We start from the raw sequence: 14,343 nt of genomic DNA, 5'->3' as shown, positions 1-14,343 counted from the left end.
CTCCATTTATTAGAATCCTAAAATTTTTGTCATTACTCTTTGTTTTTTCATTCGAAAATTACTTTTCAGCAATACGATTAAAGAACAATTATTTCAAAAGTGCAAGTTTATCACTATATTCACCATGCTATTTTTATAATGAACTCCCTTTCTTCTTCAATTTATTTGTATTTTTTTTTTAACAAATATCTCAGACATTCAATTTGCTTTCACGATCAATCTTTCACTTTAAAATTTACAAGAGATGTTATAAGTTACAATATCTCACACCTTAATCGAAGATTTCTTATTTATGTACAAAATGGGATGTAAAACTTGAGAGAAGGTGAACTTGGAGACCCTTCAATAATAGAAACATTTTACATTAAGCTATCTCTTTTTATTAGAGTCATGATGTAGTGATGGGGTACATGCCTCCTCTCGGATTTGTCTAATTTTAGGACTTTATGTCATGATTTGATAACAAGAAGTCCACAACAACTCACTATTTTTAGTCAATGAGTAAGAGCTGGCCTTAGTTTTGATACTTTTAAAATTCAAATCACCTGAATGAAATATTAGGGTTGGAATGCAATGCTTCATGGTATCATTTGAGATTAATAATTAGTTTCTTCATATTTTAGATTAACTCTACATTCCCGATTGAGAATGGGGTGGTGTATTTAATTTTATTTTTGTTGTAAATTAAATTGACTTATAATCGATTGAAAAATTATTATATAATTTTGAATATAATGACATATAAATAAATTTGTCAAAACTTTATTCAATTTTATGCTTGAAGGTGAGCAATAAATTGATGGAACCAATCGCCCAATACCATATAATAGTTTCCTCCTCACTGACTTGGAAACTAACAATAAATTGTCATAACGGGACTAATTTCAGTGGAAATAAAAGAAGTATCCCAAAAAAAAAAAAATAATAATAATAATAGTCCTTATTGTGATTCGAACACCAGACCATTCTAAGAAACCAACAATCGCGCCACAAATGAGTCCACTCGTTCACTTACTTTCCCGCGCCATTACATCTCAACCGCCTCCGGGATTTGAGTTTTCAGCAGTGCCCTTCAAAACCCTAGAAAAAAGCGAAACTTGCTGAAGCCGTGTCTACAGTACGTTTCTATCTCCATGGCCTCTGCTTCTACATCGAATCAATCAATCGACAGCAACAATGCTTCGTTATCTCATTTTCAAAAAACAGTAAGTTTGATTTCCGAAACACTTTCAAATCAAAAACCCATTTCATCCCATGATATATGTTTGATTTTGTTTTGATTTTCATCTTGTTTCCGATAATAAAAGGTTTGCTTGCAAGATTGGTGGTTGATTAAGGTCGAAACGGACATCGGAGAGAAGAGACTCGCTATTGCTGGGTTTACTTCTGGAGAGTAAGGCCTTCCTTTCTTAGGGTTATCTTATATTCACGATTCATGGTGACGTTGCTGGGCAAAATGCATGGTAGTAGGAGAAATTGTGCTTCTTGTATATGGTTTTGATGTTTTGAGCTTAGAGTGGTAATTTCGTAATATTTGGCATCACTGTACTTGTGAACACCATTTCGAATTTGAGGTTTCGTGATTAATATGATTTATTGGGTTGCATTTATGTGTCTCATCTTTTAAAGGGGTGTGCAATGCTTACCTCATGCTTGTGCCTTTGGCAAGTAGTTGTGATTGGATCGAGGGAGGGGATCTATGGACCATCCGGTGCCCCAAAGGCACCAAAATGGTGCCATGGCGCGAAGCCCACGTGGGGGCTGCATGAGACTTTATTAGAGCTAGGAATTTAGAAGAACATAAGACCTCAAACATGGTGAGAGTAAGAGCACGCAGTATGTGATGGCCACTTTCTTTACTTCAGTTGTGTCCACAATTTTTGGTTACATTTCCTTTTCTTGTTTTTCTAAAACTCTTTAGGTTTTAAACTCTGATAGTCTATAATATGAAACCTTGCTTCCCGCACTTGGACCATTCTGTATCAGTGGAAGTGTCTTGCATACAAGATTTTTGGCATAAATGGACAAAGGTTTAAGGTTTTTTTTTTCGTTCTTAGTTGGTACTCACACACACATGCCTCCACTGAGACTCGAACCCCTGACCTCCCTTTGGGAAGTAGGGGTCCGGAACCGCTAGGCCTGGCCTGTTGGTGACAAAAGTTTTACAGTTGTTTTGTTATTTCATTGATATATCATTATTCTTCTTCCCATACACTGTTTATTCAAATTACAAGCCAGGTGCACTTTCTGGATTATAACGAGCTTTACTAACAACTTACTGCAGCTTCCACATTTTAACTTGCTTTAGATTTCTAGCAGATACGGAAATTCTATTATTTCTGTTTTCTGGAATATATTTACTTGCTGTAGGCAACAAGCTCGGCGAGTTTTCTCTTCTGCACCAATCCATAGGAGATTCGATGTCTTCACTCTTGAGACAGTTGATGGGATATTCATAATTATTAAGGGCTTCATAAACAAGGTCCGCACAGAAGAAAATGGGTTTCCTGCCGAGGTATGATAAGCATGGTTTTAAGTTAATCAAAGGTTAGGTAAAGAATATGATTATATGAATGGCAGGTGTCAGAGTTTCAATGAGAGGGATATGAATGTGGATTGGGGGCATTTTCCTTATTTTATTTTATGTTTTCCCCTTCAATTAGTGACAGGTGTTCCTGTGCTTGTTGTTTTTTATAAAATTACCAGACAACTAAATCATCATGTGACGAGTGTAGGGACCTCATTCTCACATCATAAGGATATAAAATGTTCAATGAAATGCCTTTTAATTGCCAACTTTTTTCTATTTACTCGTTAGAGACTAATTAATCTTAGCTGTAGATCCGTTTTAGCTTGAGGTGTTCCTGAGTTTATTTTATATCAAAGTGCCATACAACTAAATCATCATATCACTATCACGTGACAAGTGTGGGGACCACACTTCTAGGCCCCGTTTGGGGGAGCTTCTTGAAGCCTCAAAAAGTCCTTCCAAGTTTGAAAAGTCCATTTGAAAAAAATTGTGATGTTTGGTTACACGTATGTAAAGGACTTTCTCGAAAAGCTAATGGTCAGAAAGCCCATTTCAGAGAAGTAAGAAAATGTTACTTTTGAAACCTCCTTTTAAGAAGCAAATTTTTTTTAAGGATAAATTTGTCATTTTACTAATTTGCCCATGTACTTTTGATAGATTGACAATATTGTCCTATATTCTTTCTTAGTCCTTCATTCCACCACTGCCACCGTCCACCACCACCACCATTGCCATCGCCTTCCACCATTGCTTCCTTCACACATTTTATTGGAGGCTTGCAATAATTGTCTAGGATGAAGGATATTATTGTCAAGAAAAAAATTATCTATAAGTTAAGGTAAATTTAAGAAATGTGCTCGCCAGTCGTCTTTTTCTTACGAATTCCTTCCAACAAAATTCATTTCACGAAGGCCTTATCAACAAAGGACTTTTAATATGAGAAAGTTCTCCCAAACGGGGCCCTAATTTCTAAGCGTGTAGAATGTTACAAGAAACATTCATCGGTGCCAAGTTTTTTCTATTAATAATGGAAAACCAAAGTTTTAGGTGACTAAACTACTGATGTAGAAAAACAAGTAGCCAAAACTAAGTATAAAATGTTAATATATGAAATACCTTACTAAGATCTTTGCTGCTTAGTTGGACTCTTGGAGCAAATTTGTCACTTTATCATTGAAGGTGCATGAAAATGGCTCAATATGTGAAATTAGAAAGCTGGCATGGTTGGGGAAGTTGATGAGACAACCGGTGGCAAAGTTGTCCAATTGCAGTTACTGACTCTAGTGGTTAAAACATTTTTGTGGTAGTGTCATAGTGCTTCACTGTGCCACAGTTGTGTTCTGGAGCCTTGGTGATTTGAAATCAAAGCAATCAAGAAGCTGTCCAAGTGCTGTTTGATTTGTGTAACTAAGGTGACAATTCAGATGCATTACTTGAAAGATGAACTATTCCTGTGGTTAAGTTTTTATGACTTATGGCTTATATTTTCTTGGAGTCTTGGCACCAAAAGTTCATCTATAGACTCGTGTGTTGGAGTCTGACAGTTGCACAAGCATTGACTCTGCGAAACTAAAGAATTATGATTCTGAGAAACATGATAATGTTTATTAGTTTGTTCATAGTTAATTTAGTGAGGGATGGTATGTCAAATATGAAATTATTGTAAGGCAAATAAAACGAAATCTATAAATAATTTATCTTTGTCATATTTTTAGTTTTGAAATTTTGATGAAGCTTTCTCTGATGAGTTGTAAAATACATCAAAATTTGGCCCTGCTGTTTGCGCGCCTGGATCCTTGAACTTTATGGTTGCATTTACATGTTTATTTTAGAGCTTAGACATGGATACAATATTGCAATTTGATTTTGTCAAAATTCCAAATGAAGTTTCTATATTAAATCTTACCCTGAACAGGTCTTCAATCATTTTGTTTTTGGATTTCCTCCATACTGGGAGGAATATGCTGAAAAGTGTTTTGGAGGAGGATTTACCAACGAGGCTGTTTCAAGAAGTAACTTGAGTCATGACAAGTTATCCACACATTCAGGAGGTATTATTCACATGCCATTTTGTTTTGTTGATGTTGAGTTACCATGCAGAATTTTGTCTTAGACATGATAATTCTGAAATTCCTATGTTAACATTTTCTCTTCTGTTATACTGAAAATTTGCAGCTGTTGCTGGCACAAAAGACTATAGTGAAGCAACTCCAAAGAAAAATGAGAAGCTTATTGGTGAAGAAAGCCATGGCAGTGATAAAATGGATGTGGGATTAGAAGACTCTGGAATAATCTTGTCAGCAATGGAGCAACACAGCCTCAGGGATGGTTCTTGTAATAAAGTTTCATTGGAAATTACGAAAGCATGTCCTTCTCAAGATGTGCCTAAGATAATCATTGGTGATGCCTTGAAAAGTTCTGACCTGCATAATAATGTGACTGACTTCTTAAGTTGTGTTGAAGATGAAACAATTGTTGATATTGGTTCAAGTTCTTCTATTGGTGTCAAAGGTACAATAGGAAGATGTTCTTTAACATCAAAAGATGAGGGCCAAGATGATCAATTAAAGAGTGCTGTAGCAAATGTTGAGAGTGAATCAGGAGGCAAAAGTATCTTGAATGTCTCTAATGCTGGATTTCAAGAGCCTACAGATGATATAACTGTAAGTAATTTAGATACTGGGTGTATCAAAGATGGTTCTGTTATGATTTGTGGCTTTCTCATATTGATATTGATCCAAAATGGGAACAAAATCATGGAAACATTATGTTTCAGGATGGTATGGAGGGCGAAAACACAAAAGAGTCTGTCAAGTCCTCCATTAGGATTGATGGCGCAATCCGTAAAGATGTTGACAAGAAAGAGAGCAATGCTAAAGAAGCAAATGCATCTAGGAAGAAGACTAAAAGGAAATTGACATATGTTAGTAAGCTGTTCTTATTTTTGTTTTTCAAATTATTTTGTTCTCCTTTATTTTGATGAGCTTATCTTACTAATATTAAGCCCTCCCTTATTGTGGCATTGTCATTTTTTATTATGTGAATTTGATATTGCTAAATTGGAACATAGCTCTGAAAAAATGATGAGCTAGAATCAACAGATTGATTATTTGAAAAGTTATTTAACTGAAATCAAAAGTAACAGTCTTCGCTTCATCAAGATGAATTTGTATTGCAGATAATACAAGTGGCACCATTGACTATGTCCAATGACATTGCTAATAATGACGTGACCTGTTCTTTATCACTGTGATTGGACATCAATATTTGAGAATCTAGTGCAATTATTATGTCAGTAATTAAGTATGCATCAGGACCATAGACTTAGAGCCCGTTTGGGATTGCTCTCCTACCACTAAAAAGCGCTTTCATCTCAAAAAATTGCGGTTAGATTTGTTTGGTGACAAAAAAAGTACTTTTAGATGGTAGAGATTTTGTAAAAAAAGCGCATTTACTTGAAACTAGAAATCGAATTGTGTTCTAGGTAGAGGTAGGTAACTACCTTTTTTAGACCATCTAATCCCTCTGTTTTTTATATAAACATAATTCTATCCCTTGTATTATATATTGACTATGCAAAAAAAAAAAAAAAAAATCTGTTTAGTCTGGGACTCTGCTGCTGATTTGCAGTACCGCCACCGATCTGCTTCTCTGCCACTGTTCTCATCGTATCTGGTAAGCTGCAGAGATACTATAGGCCGCGTAGAGTGAAAATATAGTAAATTAGTGTACCCATATAGTAAATTAGTAATAAAGTGCTTTGAGGTAACATTGTTACCAAACAAATTTAAAAGTGCTTTTAATTATAAAAAATGCTTTATACAATTCATTGCCAAACACGACATGCTCGTTACTGACAACAGTTTTGTGACAGCTCTACTACTAAAAGTGCTTTCATCATTCTAACAGCAATCGCAATGGGCTCTTACTAGTTCTGGTACCTTATGTTTTGGTGTGCTATCGGCTTTTAGTGTCTTATGATGAACATGATACTGTTTCCAAGTGTTTTTGAGATGGTTTTTATAAGTAAAAGGGGGTCAAAATTATCTCTCGTAAAATTATGTCTTAAAATAATGTATGAAAGGAAAAGATTTATTCTATGCGTAATGGTTTCATGCTATATAGTCACTGTTTCTGGTACTTCTACATTGCTTAGCCATGTTAGAAATTAGTATCTTCTAATTAATCTCTTATAAGAGTCTATCTATGTTGTTTTATGGTATGTTGTTGTGAATGACATGCACAGCGCAAGACATCGGGGTAGCATCAGCATCTAGGTTTACATTAGAATATTCAAGCTGATAAGTGAGATCTGTTATGTGGGCATTTTAGTAACCTTGGTGCTCTAGTTGCATCTTCTTCCTAGTTAAATCTTACCAATGCTTGCTTTTGCTGTTTATTTTGATTTAGGTGCAGGAAGGGTATTGAGTACTGCTTATATCTTCAGTTGGTTTTATACATTCTCCGGATGATTAATTTTTTGTTTGTGATTCTATATATTTTGTTTTGTTGGCAATTTATTAATTTGTCCAGGTTTATCTTCAAATATTTGTTGAGTTTGTTTAAAATATCATTTTCTTACTTCTTTATTTAGGGAAGTCCTATCATTCGGGAGCAAAAAGAGAAAGAATCTGTTGTCTCTCCTGGATCTTTGAGTTTCAAAAGATCTCGATCAGGTAAGCTTGACATCTGGTTTAATAGCTCATGCAATGTCCTGCTCCAGGTCTCGTGCAACGATATAAGTCTTGCCTGTATGTTTTTTATCTTCCCCCCCTTCCTTATCTCTTTTGTTCTCAGTGTAGATTTTTTTCTATAATCAAGTAACTGATGTTGTCATGATTCACAATTTCTCTATCATAGCAGGTCTTTTTGTTGTTGTTGTTGTGTATATAGGAGGGTGCATTTTGAATTTTGATGAATGAGTTTCTTTTCCTGCATTTCATGTTGTATGGGTTTGGGTGAATAATTTCTGGGAAACAAAATGATGATCAGTGTTTCGATACTCCCTAAATAAGATGACTAATGTTACTTTGACTTTGGTTTTCATCCATTTGCTCATTGTTGATGGATATTTTGCAGGGAGACTACTTCTACCCACACTAGAATTCTGGCGCAACCAAACAGCAATATATGATGCGGTTTGTAATAACTTTTTAGCTTTTGCATTGGCATTTAACTTTTATTTGTATGGATTCTACAGATCCAATCAGGCAACTAAATTTGCCCAGTCGCTCGCACACATACAGCCCCATGCACTGAGACCTCCACACATCCACCACACACCAACATCCCCATACACCTACAAACACAAACGTATATATCCATCCGGTATATTTGGATGTAGTGGTTGTTGACATTTTTACTCTGCCTAATTAAAAGTTCATATTAGTTGAAAAAGATGCCAGTCTTTGTATATCTAGATATAATTTCCCTTTCACATGTACCTGTAAAATGTTCTAACGTGTCTATGTAACATTGTAATGGCCAAGGTAAATCATCAACTTATTGTTATTGTACTAGAAATTTTCCACAACTTTTTTGAACAATTAAAAGCGTGAAAACCTGGATGGACACTGTAGGTTTGAATTTAGTGGTTCTTCTGGTCTTTAAGTTGGACCGGTTAGTACCTGGAGGCTTGACAACCGTAGTCAACTTACTGCTATGGTATTGTTAACCTGCCTTGGTTATTCAAATTTTCTTTACAAAACTAAAAATCCAGAATGCTTCCACAATTGGTAGCGCAATTTTTTTTTTTTCATATTTATTATATGAATCTCTGTTTTTTTACTTTTAATCTTTCCAAACATATTTGAACTGTGCATCTGCTGAACTACATTTCACGGTCATTATGCATTGGTTTTTGCATCTGATAAAATATCTCATTAGGATTTAAAGCAATGATTACAAGAAGGCTAGCATGCAAATCATAACTTTTTATATTTAGGATTCTGCGTTGGTCTTGCTGTTCTATTCAAACTGTGGAGGTTATGCAGCAGGCGTGTTACTAGGGGTGGCAATACTGGACATGACATGCTAACACAACAAAGGGATAAGTGGGTGTTTCGGTTTGGCTCAATCGTGTTCAGATCATAGTCATGTCAACCCGAATTGACACGCTAATTAAATGTGTCGTGTAACTTGCCCATCTGTTTATAACCTGATTAAACCTGTTTACTAATTATGTCATGTTTGTGTTAGAAATAACCAGTTTAACTAAACGTGTCGTGTTAGAAATGGCCCTAAAAGTATGAAATTTTAATTAAATGTGTCATGTTAGGTCTTGACCCATTTTTTAAACGGATTGTGCTGGTCGGGTCGGGCTACCTATTTAACAATCGTGTTGTGTTTATGTCAAGGACTCAAGGTTCTTTGACGTTTTCGTATGGACCCATATAATAGGATAGGATACCCATGTCTTGTCACTACACTGAAACATGAATTGCCACCCCTACCTGTTATCTAATTAATGTTAATGGGTTTCTAATGCTCAACCCTATAAAGTTGTCTTTTTTCCCTTCAACAATTTCAAATGAAACGTTAGTTAACCAGAAGCTCCTCAGATCAAGTTGTGAAATGCTCTCTCAGTTCAATCATTGTTTTACATTGTCCTATACATTCTATGAATTTGTTTTGATTCAACAGTTGCTGCTAATTAGGAAATGAATATTTCAAAATTAAGATTTTTTTTTGGCCTCAGGATCGTCATATTACTGGAATCCAGGAAGGACTGCTTGCAGTAAAATCATCTAGAGGTTTGTTGCTTAAAAAATTATAAACAAGTTGTAGGTTTACCTATTTATTAAAAACTAGAGTGGGGATGAATGCAGTACTGGGGAGCCATGATCTTCTTTCTTTTCAAATAGAAGATTTGGTGCGGAAGGAAAATAGGAAAATAAAGAAAAAAAAATGAAGACTTCCTTTAAATTTTTTACCCCTCATTTGCGGTGGGAACATACATCCTGATGGGATGTGATCTTCTTTTATAAGCATATTTACATTAAGACATAAGATTGTAGTTCCTTTTTAAAGAGTTATACCCGTGTACACAAGGCTGCCTACTATTTTTACTACGTACACTATGTTGTTTGAATTGTATATACATGTCCAATTTTCACCATTTATCATTGAATATGTGCTATCCGAATTTTAACGATAAATTTTTTATTTTTATTTTTTGATAGGGAGTAGATCTGAACCTCAGAGAAAGCGAAAGCAACTCAGGTGATTGCCAGGGGTGGCATCTCATCCGTTGTTAAAATAGGTGATCCTCTAAAGGTACACTAATTTTGATTTGACCTTCTGACGAGCTGAGAGCATTTATAAACAAGATGGGTTGAGATTTAGGAATATTGGGTGACCACAAATGTAAGATTAGCTCAAGGGTGTAAACCATTTAAAAGGCTAAGAATCTTAGAGCATTTCATCCTCCTCTTGGTGAAAAGAATTTGCATTTTCAGTTATGATAACGTGCTTACTCACCAAAAATATTCCCCCTTTACAGTTTTTGATGCATATCTGCTGAACTAGAAGTGACTGGTTGGATTGCCCATTTTATCAATTAAGCTTGTTGAGACATACATGTAAACGGGTAGTCCCTAACAAAAAGTGTGCATTTCTTAGTGTTTAGTGTGTTTTTATGTTAATATAATATAACATCCACAGTAAATACAAGTTTCAAGAAGAGAAATCTCTAGATTGTTGATTAAATCTCTTTGTGTAGTGCCCATTTTATCAATTAAGCTTGTTGAGACATACATGTAAACGGGTAGTCCCTAACAAAAAGTGTGCATTTCTTAGTGTTTATTGTGTTTTTATGGTAATATAATATAACATCCGCAGTAAATACAAGTTTCAAGAAGAGAAATCTCTAGATTGTTGATTAAATCTTTTTGTCGTAGTTGATCTTTGCATGTAAATTAGGGATCATGTTGGTTAGTCTCTTCAGACTATAGGGGGAACACTTCTTCTGATTCCACCACATTCCATGGGGATTTTCTTGTGCTGCCAACTCATTCATTACGGTAGTCAACTGAATTTAATGTATTGCACCTGCTTGTGTCAGAGTGTCTTCTTTGATGGCCATGGAACCACTGCAGTCTTGCACAAATCATTGTGCAGTAAAGATGAATCTTGACTGTGAGCATTATATGCATAATTAGAGAGGACAAGTTTTTATAAAAAGAATAGCAGCAAAAAACATAAGATATCCTCTCCCCCTGCCTCGCCCCCCTCTAAGCCCTAGGAGCTCGCAAAGTAGCATCACTTTGTTCCTATGTAGAAAATCGGAAGAGAAGTTACCTAACAATATATTTACAGAAGAGCGTTTGATACAAATTCAATTAGAAATGAAGAAAACTGTGGTCATTTGTGTGGGCTAGTTCTAAATCTGATGGCATAACTAAGAGAAATAGTTTATGAATCATGAACATCTTATGGTGACAGCACAGCTCAGGTGATTGCAATAGCCAGAGAACTTCGGTTGCTAACTTACCGAACAATATAAATTAAATATTCTGCGGACACTCACTATTATTTTTAACTTGATTTTATGTTTTTTCTCACATTAAACAGTTCCTCTTGTTAGCAGGTTTGCATCAAGTTGATCAAGATTTCCATTGCCATCAGAGATGGAATTGAAACCTTAGTTTGCTTCCCATCTTTTGTGCACTTGTATCTATAATGTATTCTTTTGGTTGGGGTAGTTGTATGTGTATGTTTACTCTCTCTCTTTTTTTTTTCTTTTTTTCTTTTGGAATCTTGTGGCTCTCCTCTATGTATAGTTGATTTTGTTTATTTAAATGCATATGATTTTGTAGAGTTAATCTTATCCAGCCACTGATGCATCTTGCAAGTAATGGCGTAATGACATTTTTCAAGGAAAATGTCAACAGGTAAAGTGGAAATATATTGCATGATTCTGTCAATGTGCAATCTGCAAATGCATTTAAAATTCTGAATGTTTCAGCTTAAATTAGGGTTTACTTATTTTGTGTAAGGAAGAACATGCTGAGTACCTTTCCTTTCTGATGTGGCTGCTTTTTGAGGCGTGGAGAAGTTCCATCAATCCATTTTGCTTTCCATAACATGCGAATTTGTTTTGGATATCTAGCAGGTCTTTGTTTAAGTTTCCACATAAAAGGTGCTTCTTAGAGTACTAGTTTATGCTTTATAAGAGCTTATTTTGTCTTCACAACGACCAACTTTATTTATTGAGGCGTTTTCCCCTTCAAATTTTGGTGAAAACAACATGAAAAATTTTAGTTCACATGTAAGGATACACTTGAGATGGTGTGTGTTTTCAGGTTCTGAATAAGAAGGGTATTCATGCTATGAGTCTATGATTCTCATTTCTATCTTCACTTATTTGTAGGTATTTCAGTTTACATGTAAGCAGACACCTGAGATGGTGTGTGTTCTCAGTTTCTGCATCATGCTATGGGGCGTGAGCCTATGATTCTCATTTCTGTAGGTAATGTTGAGTCGAGTCAAGATGTCATTTATGATTATATACTAGGCAATGTATCAAATTTGTCGTGGCAAAAAGAGAGAAGGAAGGATTATGTCCAAATTATTTTTTTTAGTGTACTTTGTGTGGATCTTTTCTTTTCTTATGGAACCAACAGTTCTGCCATTTGACGCCTATAGTAGTCTAGTAGATCTATTATGATTGAAGCCTTTTTAACTAGTGTAGGCCTTGAGGAAGAGTATTCTGGAATGGATGAATGGTAAATGAGATATTTTTTTTATAAATACTTGCAAAATTAAATTAAGGGTATGAATTTATAACTTTTAAAACAATTTTTAAGAACTCAGACAATAAAAAATAAAATAAAAATTATTTTTAGATAATTATAAAAAAATTGTGAGTCACGGTAAAATGGGGCAGAAGGAGTAACAAAAATTTTTGCTCATATGCTTGATATTTGTATTAGTAAAATATCAATATTGCTCTTTGTTAGAAGAAAAAGACTATTTTATCCTTTATTATGTGATGGGCAATAACAAAAATATCATACCCTTTTCAAATATAATAATTTCACAATCTACATACCCATTTTCAAATCCATGGTTGTTTTTCTCATTTGAACTTGTGATGCTTAGAGGATCTTCAATGTAAAATGTTATTTTTTTATGGTAAAGTTATATTTTAAAATGCAATTTTTCGAACAACAATATTGTAGAATAATTGTTAAGAAAATTGAAAATATATTAAGTGTTAGACCAAATGATACATGTTTTACTTCTTATAAAATTAACTCTTTTGTTGTATTAATAATTACATTTAGATTCCTAATTTTTTAAAAAATTGAAAAAAAAAATATATTTTTTTTGTATATATAAAAATATAATTTTTTTTATTTTTGTATTGTTGTTTCATATCTGTATTCTATCCTATGTTTTAAAATTTGCTGTATTGCCATACTATACTTTGTCATGCCATATTTTTATATCTATATATGTGCTTCTCAACAAATATCATACAATTATTTGGTTCACTACTGAGATTGTATGTGTTCCATAATGAACGCATGCCACTGATAAAAAAAATAAATAAATAAATAAAAAATGCACACACAAAACAAAAGTTTGAACAATTTCAGTCATTCGATTACACGAGTTCAACAAGATGCGTACAATCCGAAAGGTATGAAATATACTCATTTATATTGCATTTGAAAGTATCGTATTTAATTCGGAATTCGTTTAAGGAAACTGAAAATTTTGAGCCTTTGATGGCGCTCCATCTCCATGCTTTAAAATTTCAAATTCAAATTCAATCCGGACCTCGTCACAATGTCGAAAACACATATAGCGCACAAAAAAACCATGATCCTTGGCGTCATGCAACTAAGCATTATCAACCGTCGATATTATCACTATCGACGGACCAAAACTATCTAAACCGCTCCACACGGATCATTGTCTCAGCCGTCGATAAACATTCTAAATCCAACGGTCTTAATTCTCCTCGACCAGTGCAAAACACAAACCCTCCCTCCTTATAATACCAGATACCCTCACTATTCACTCCCACAACACACCGAATCGGAACTCAGTCCTTCAATTCGAAAACCCTAGATCTCACTCTCTCTCTCTAAAAATGTCCGGAAGAGGCAAGGGCGGGAAGGGCTTGGGCAAGGGAGGTGCCAAGCGTCACCGGAAAGTTCTCCGGGACAACATCCAGGGCATTACGAAGCCGGCGATCCGCCGTCTGGCCAGAAGAGGTGGTGTGAAGAGGATCAGCGGGCTGATCTACGAGGAGACTCGTGGAGTTCTCAAGATCTTCCTCGAGAACGTCATTCGCGATGCCGTGACCTACACCGAGCATGCCAGGAGGAAGACGGTGACCGCCATGGACGTGGTTTATGCTTTGAAGAGGCAGGGTAGGACTCTGTATGGATTCGGTGGTTGATTATCAGTTGTAATATGGGGGTTTTTAGAAGTAAGTTGTTTCTGTAAATGTTGGTTTTAGAAGTTAGCAATATTAGGTGTTTTGAATTGCTGTAATTGTGATTCTGTCATGGGATTGCAAATATCTGGTTTTTAATGAAATTGTCATGTTTTTAACTCCAATTGTGCTTTCAGTTCAATTTTATTTAAAATCCCAATCTCTGTTGATTTGATTGAGTTGTCCTTGCTTCATTTTATTAAAAGTGGTTGATGTGTTGGGATTTGTTTCATGAAACACAAAAGCTTCTTCTTGGTGTTTGAAGTTATATGTAAACTGTATATTAACGGTTGCAATTCAGTGAAGAGATGGTGAAAACTCTGATTGATTAAAAATATAATACTCCTAGTTATTTCCATATATA

At 34.9% G+C, this 14,343-nt stretch overlaps 2 protein-coding genes across 4 annotated transcripts; both read left to right on the top strand.

Annotated features, from left to right (window-relative positions):
• Window positions 1-766: 766 nt before the first annotated feature.
• On the top strand, window positions 767-11,352 carry LOC132313147 (kinetochore-associated protein KNL-2 homolog). 3 transcript variants are annotated; one of them, XM_059811822.1, is made up of 11 exons: window positions 767-1,205; window positions 1,308-1,393; window positions 2,371-2,515; window positions 4,446-4,581; window positions 4,706-5,193; window positions 5,307-5,453; window positions 7,125-7,206; window positions 7,610-7,668; window positions 9,228-9,282; window positions 9,712-9,791; window positions 11,118-11,352. In XM_059811822.1, the coding sequence occupies exons 1-10, from the start codon at window positions 1,134-1,136 to the stop codon at window positions 9,753-9,755; spliced, it is 1,314 nt and encodes a 437-aa protein (XP_059667805.1). In that variant the 5' UTR covers window positions 767-1,133; the 3' UTR covers window positions 9,756-9,791; window positions 11,118-11,352. The 3 variants fall into 3 exon arrangements, 2 of the variants coding, with proteins under 2 accessions (XP_059667805.1, XP_059667804.1); XR_009483394.1 differs by having other exon boundaries at window positions 768-1,205; window positions 9,712-9,805; XM_059811821.1 differs by having other exon boundaries at window positions 768-1,205; window positions 9,712-11,352.
• Window positions 11,353-13,548: 2,196 nt separating this feature from the next.
• LOC132313146 (histone H4) lies at window positions 13,549-14,104 on the top strand. Its single transcript, XM_059811820.1, has one exon. The coding sequence runs from the start codon at window positions 13,632-13,634 to the stop codon at window positions 13,941-13,943; it is 312 nt and encodes a 103-aa protein (XP_059667803.1). The 5' UTR covers window positions 13,549-13,631; the 3' UTR covers window positions 13,944-14,104.
• Window positions 14,105-14,343: the final 239 nt, after the last annotated feature.

This window comes from Cornus florida, unplaced genomic scaffold (genome assembly GCF_030987335.1).
Source record: "Cornus florida cultivar Cherokee Brave unplaced genomic scaffold, ASM3098733v1 CherokeeBrave_3.0.0_Hap2_Chr06, whole genome shotgun sequence".
Lineage (NCBI taxonomy): Eukaryota > Viridiplantae > Streptophyta > Magnoliopsida > Cornales > Cornaceae > Cornus > Cornus florida.
This window is presented reverse-complemented; position numbering and strand designations above follow the sequence as displayed.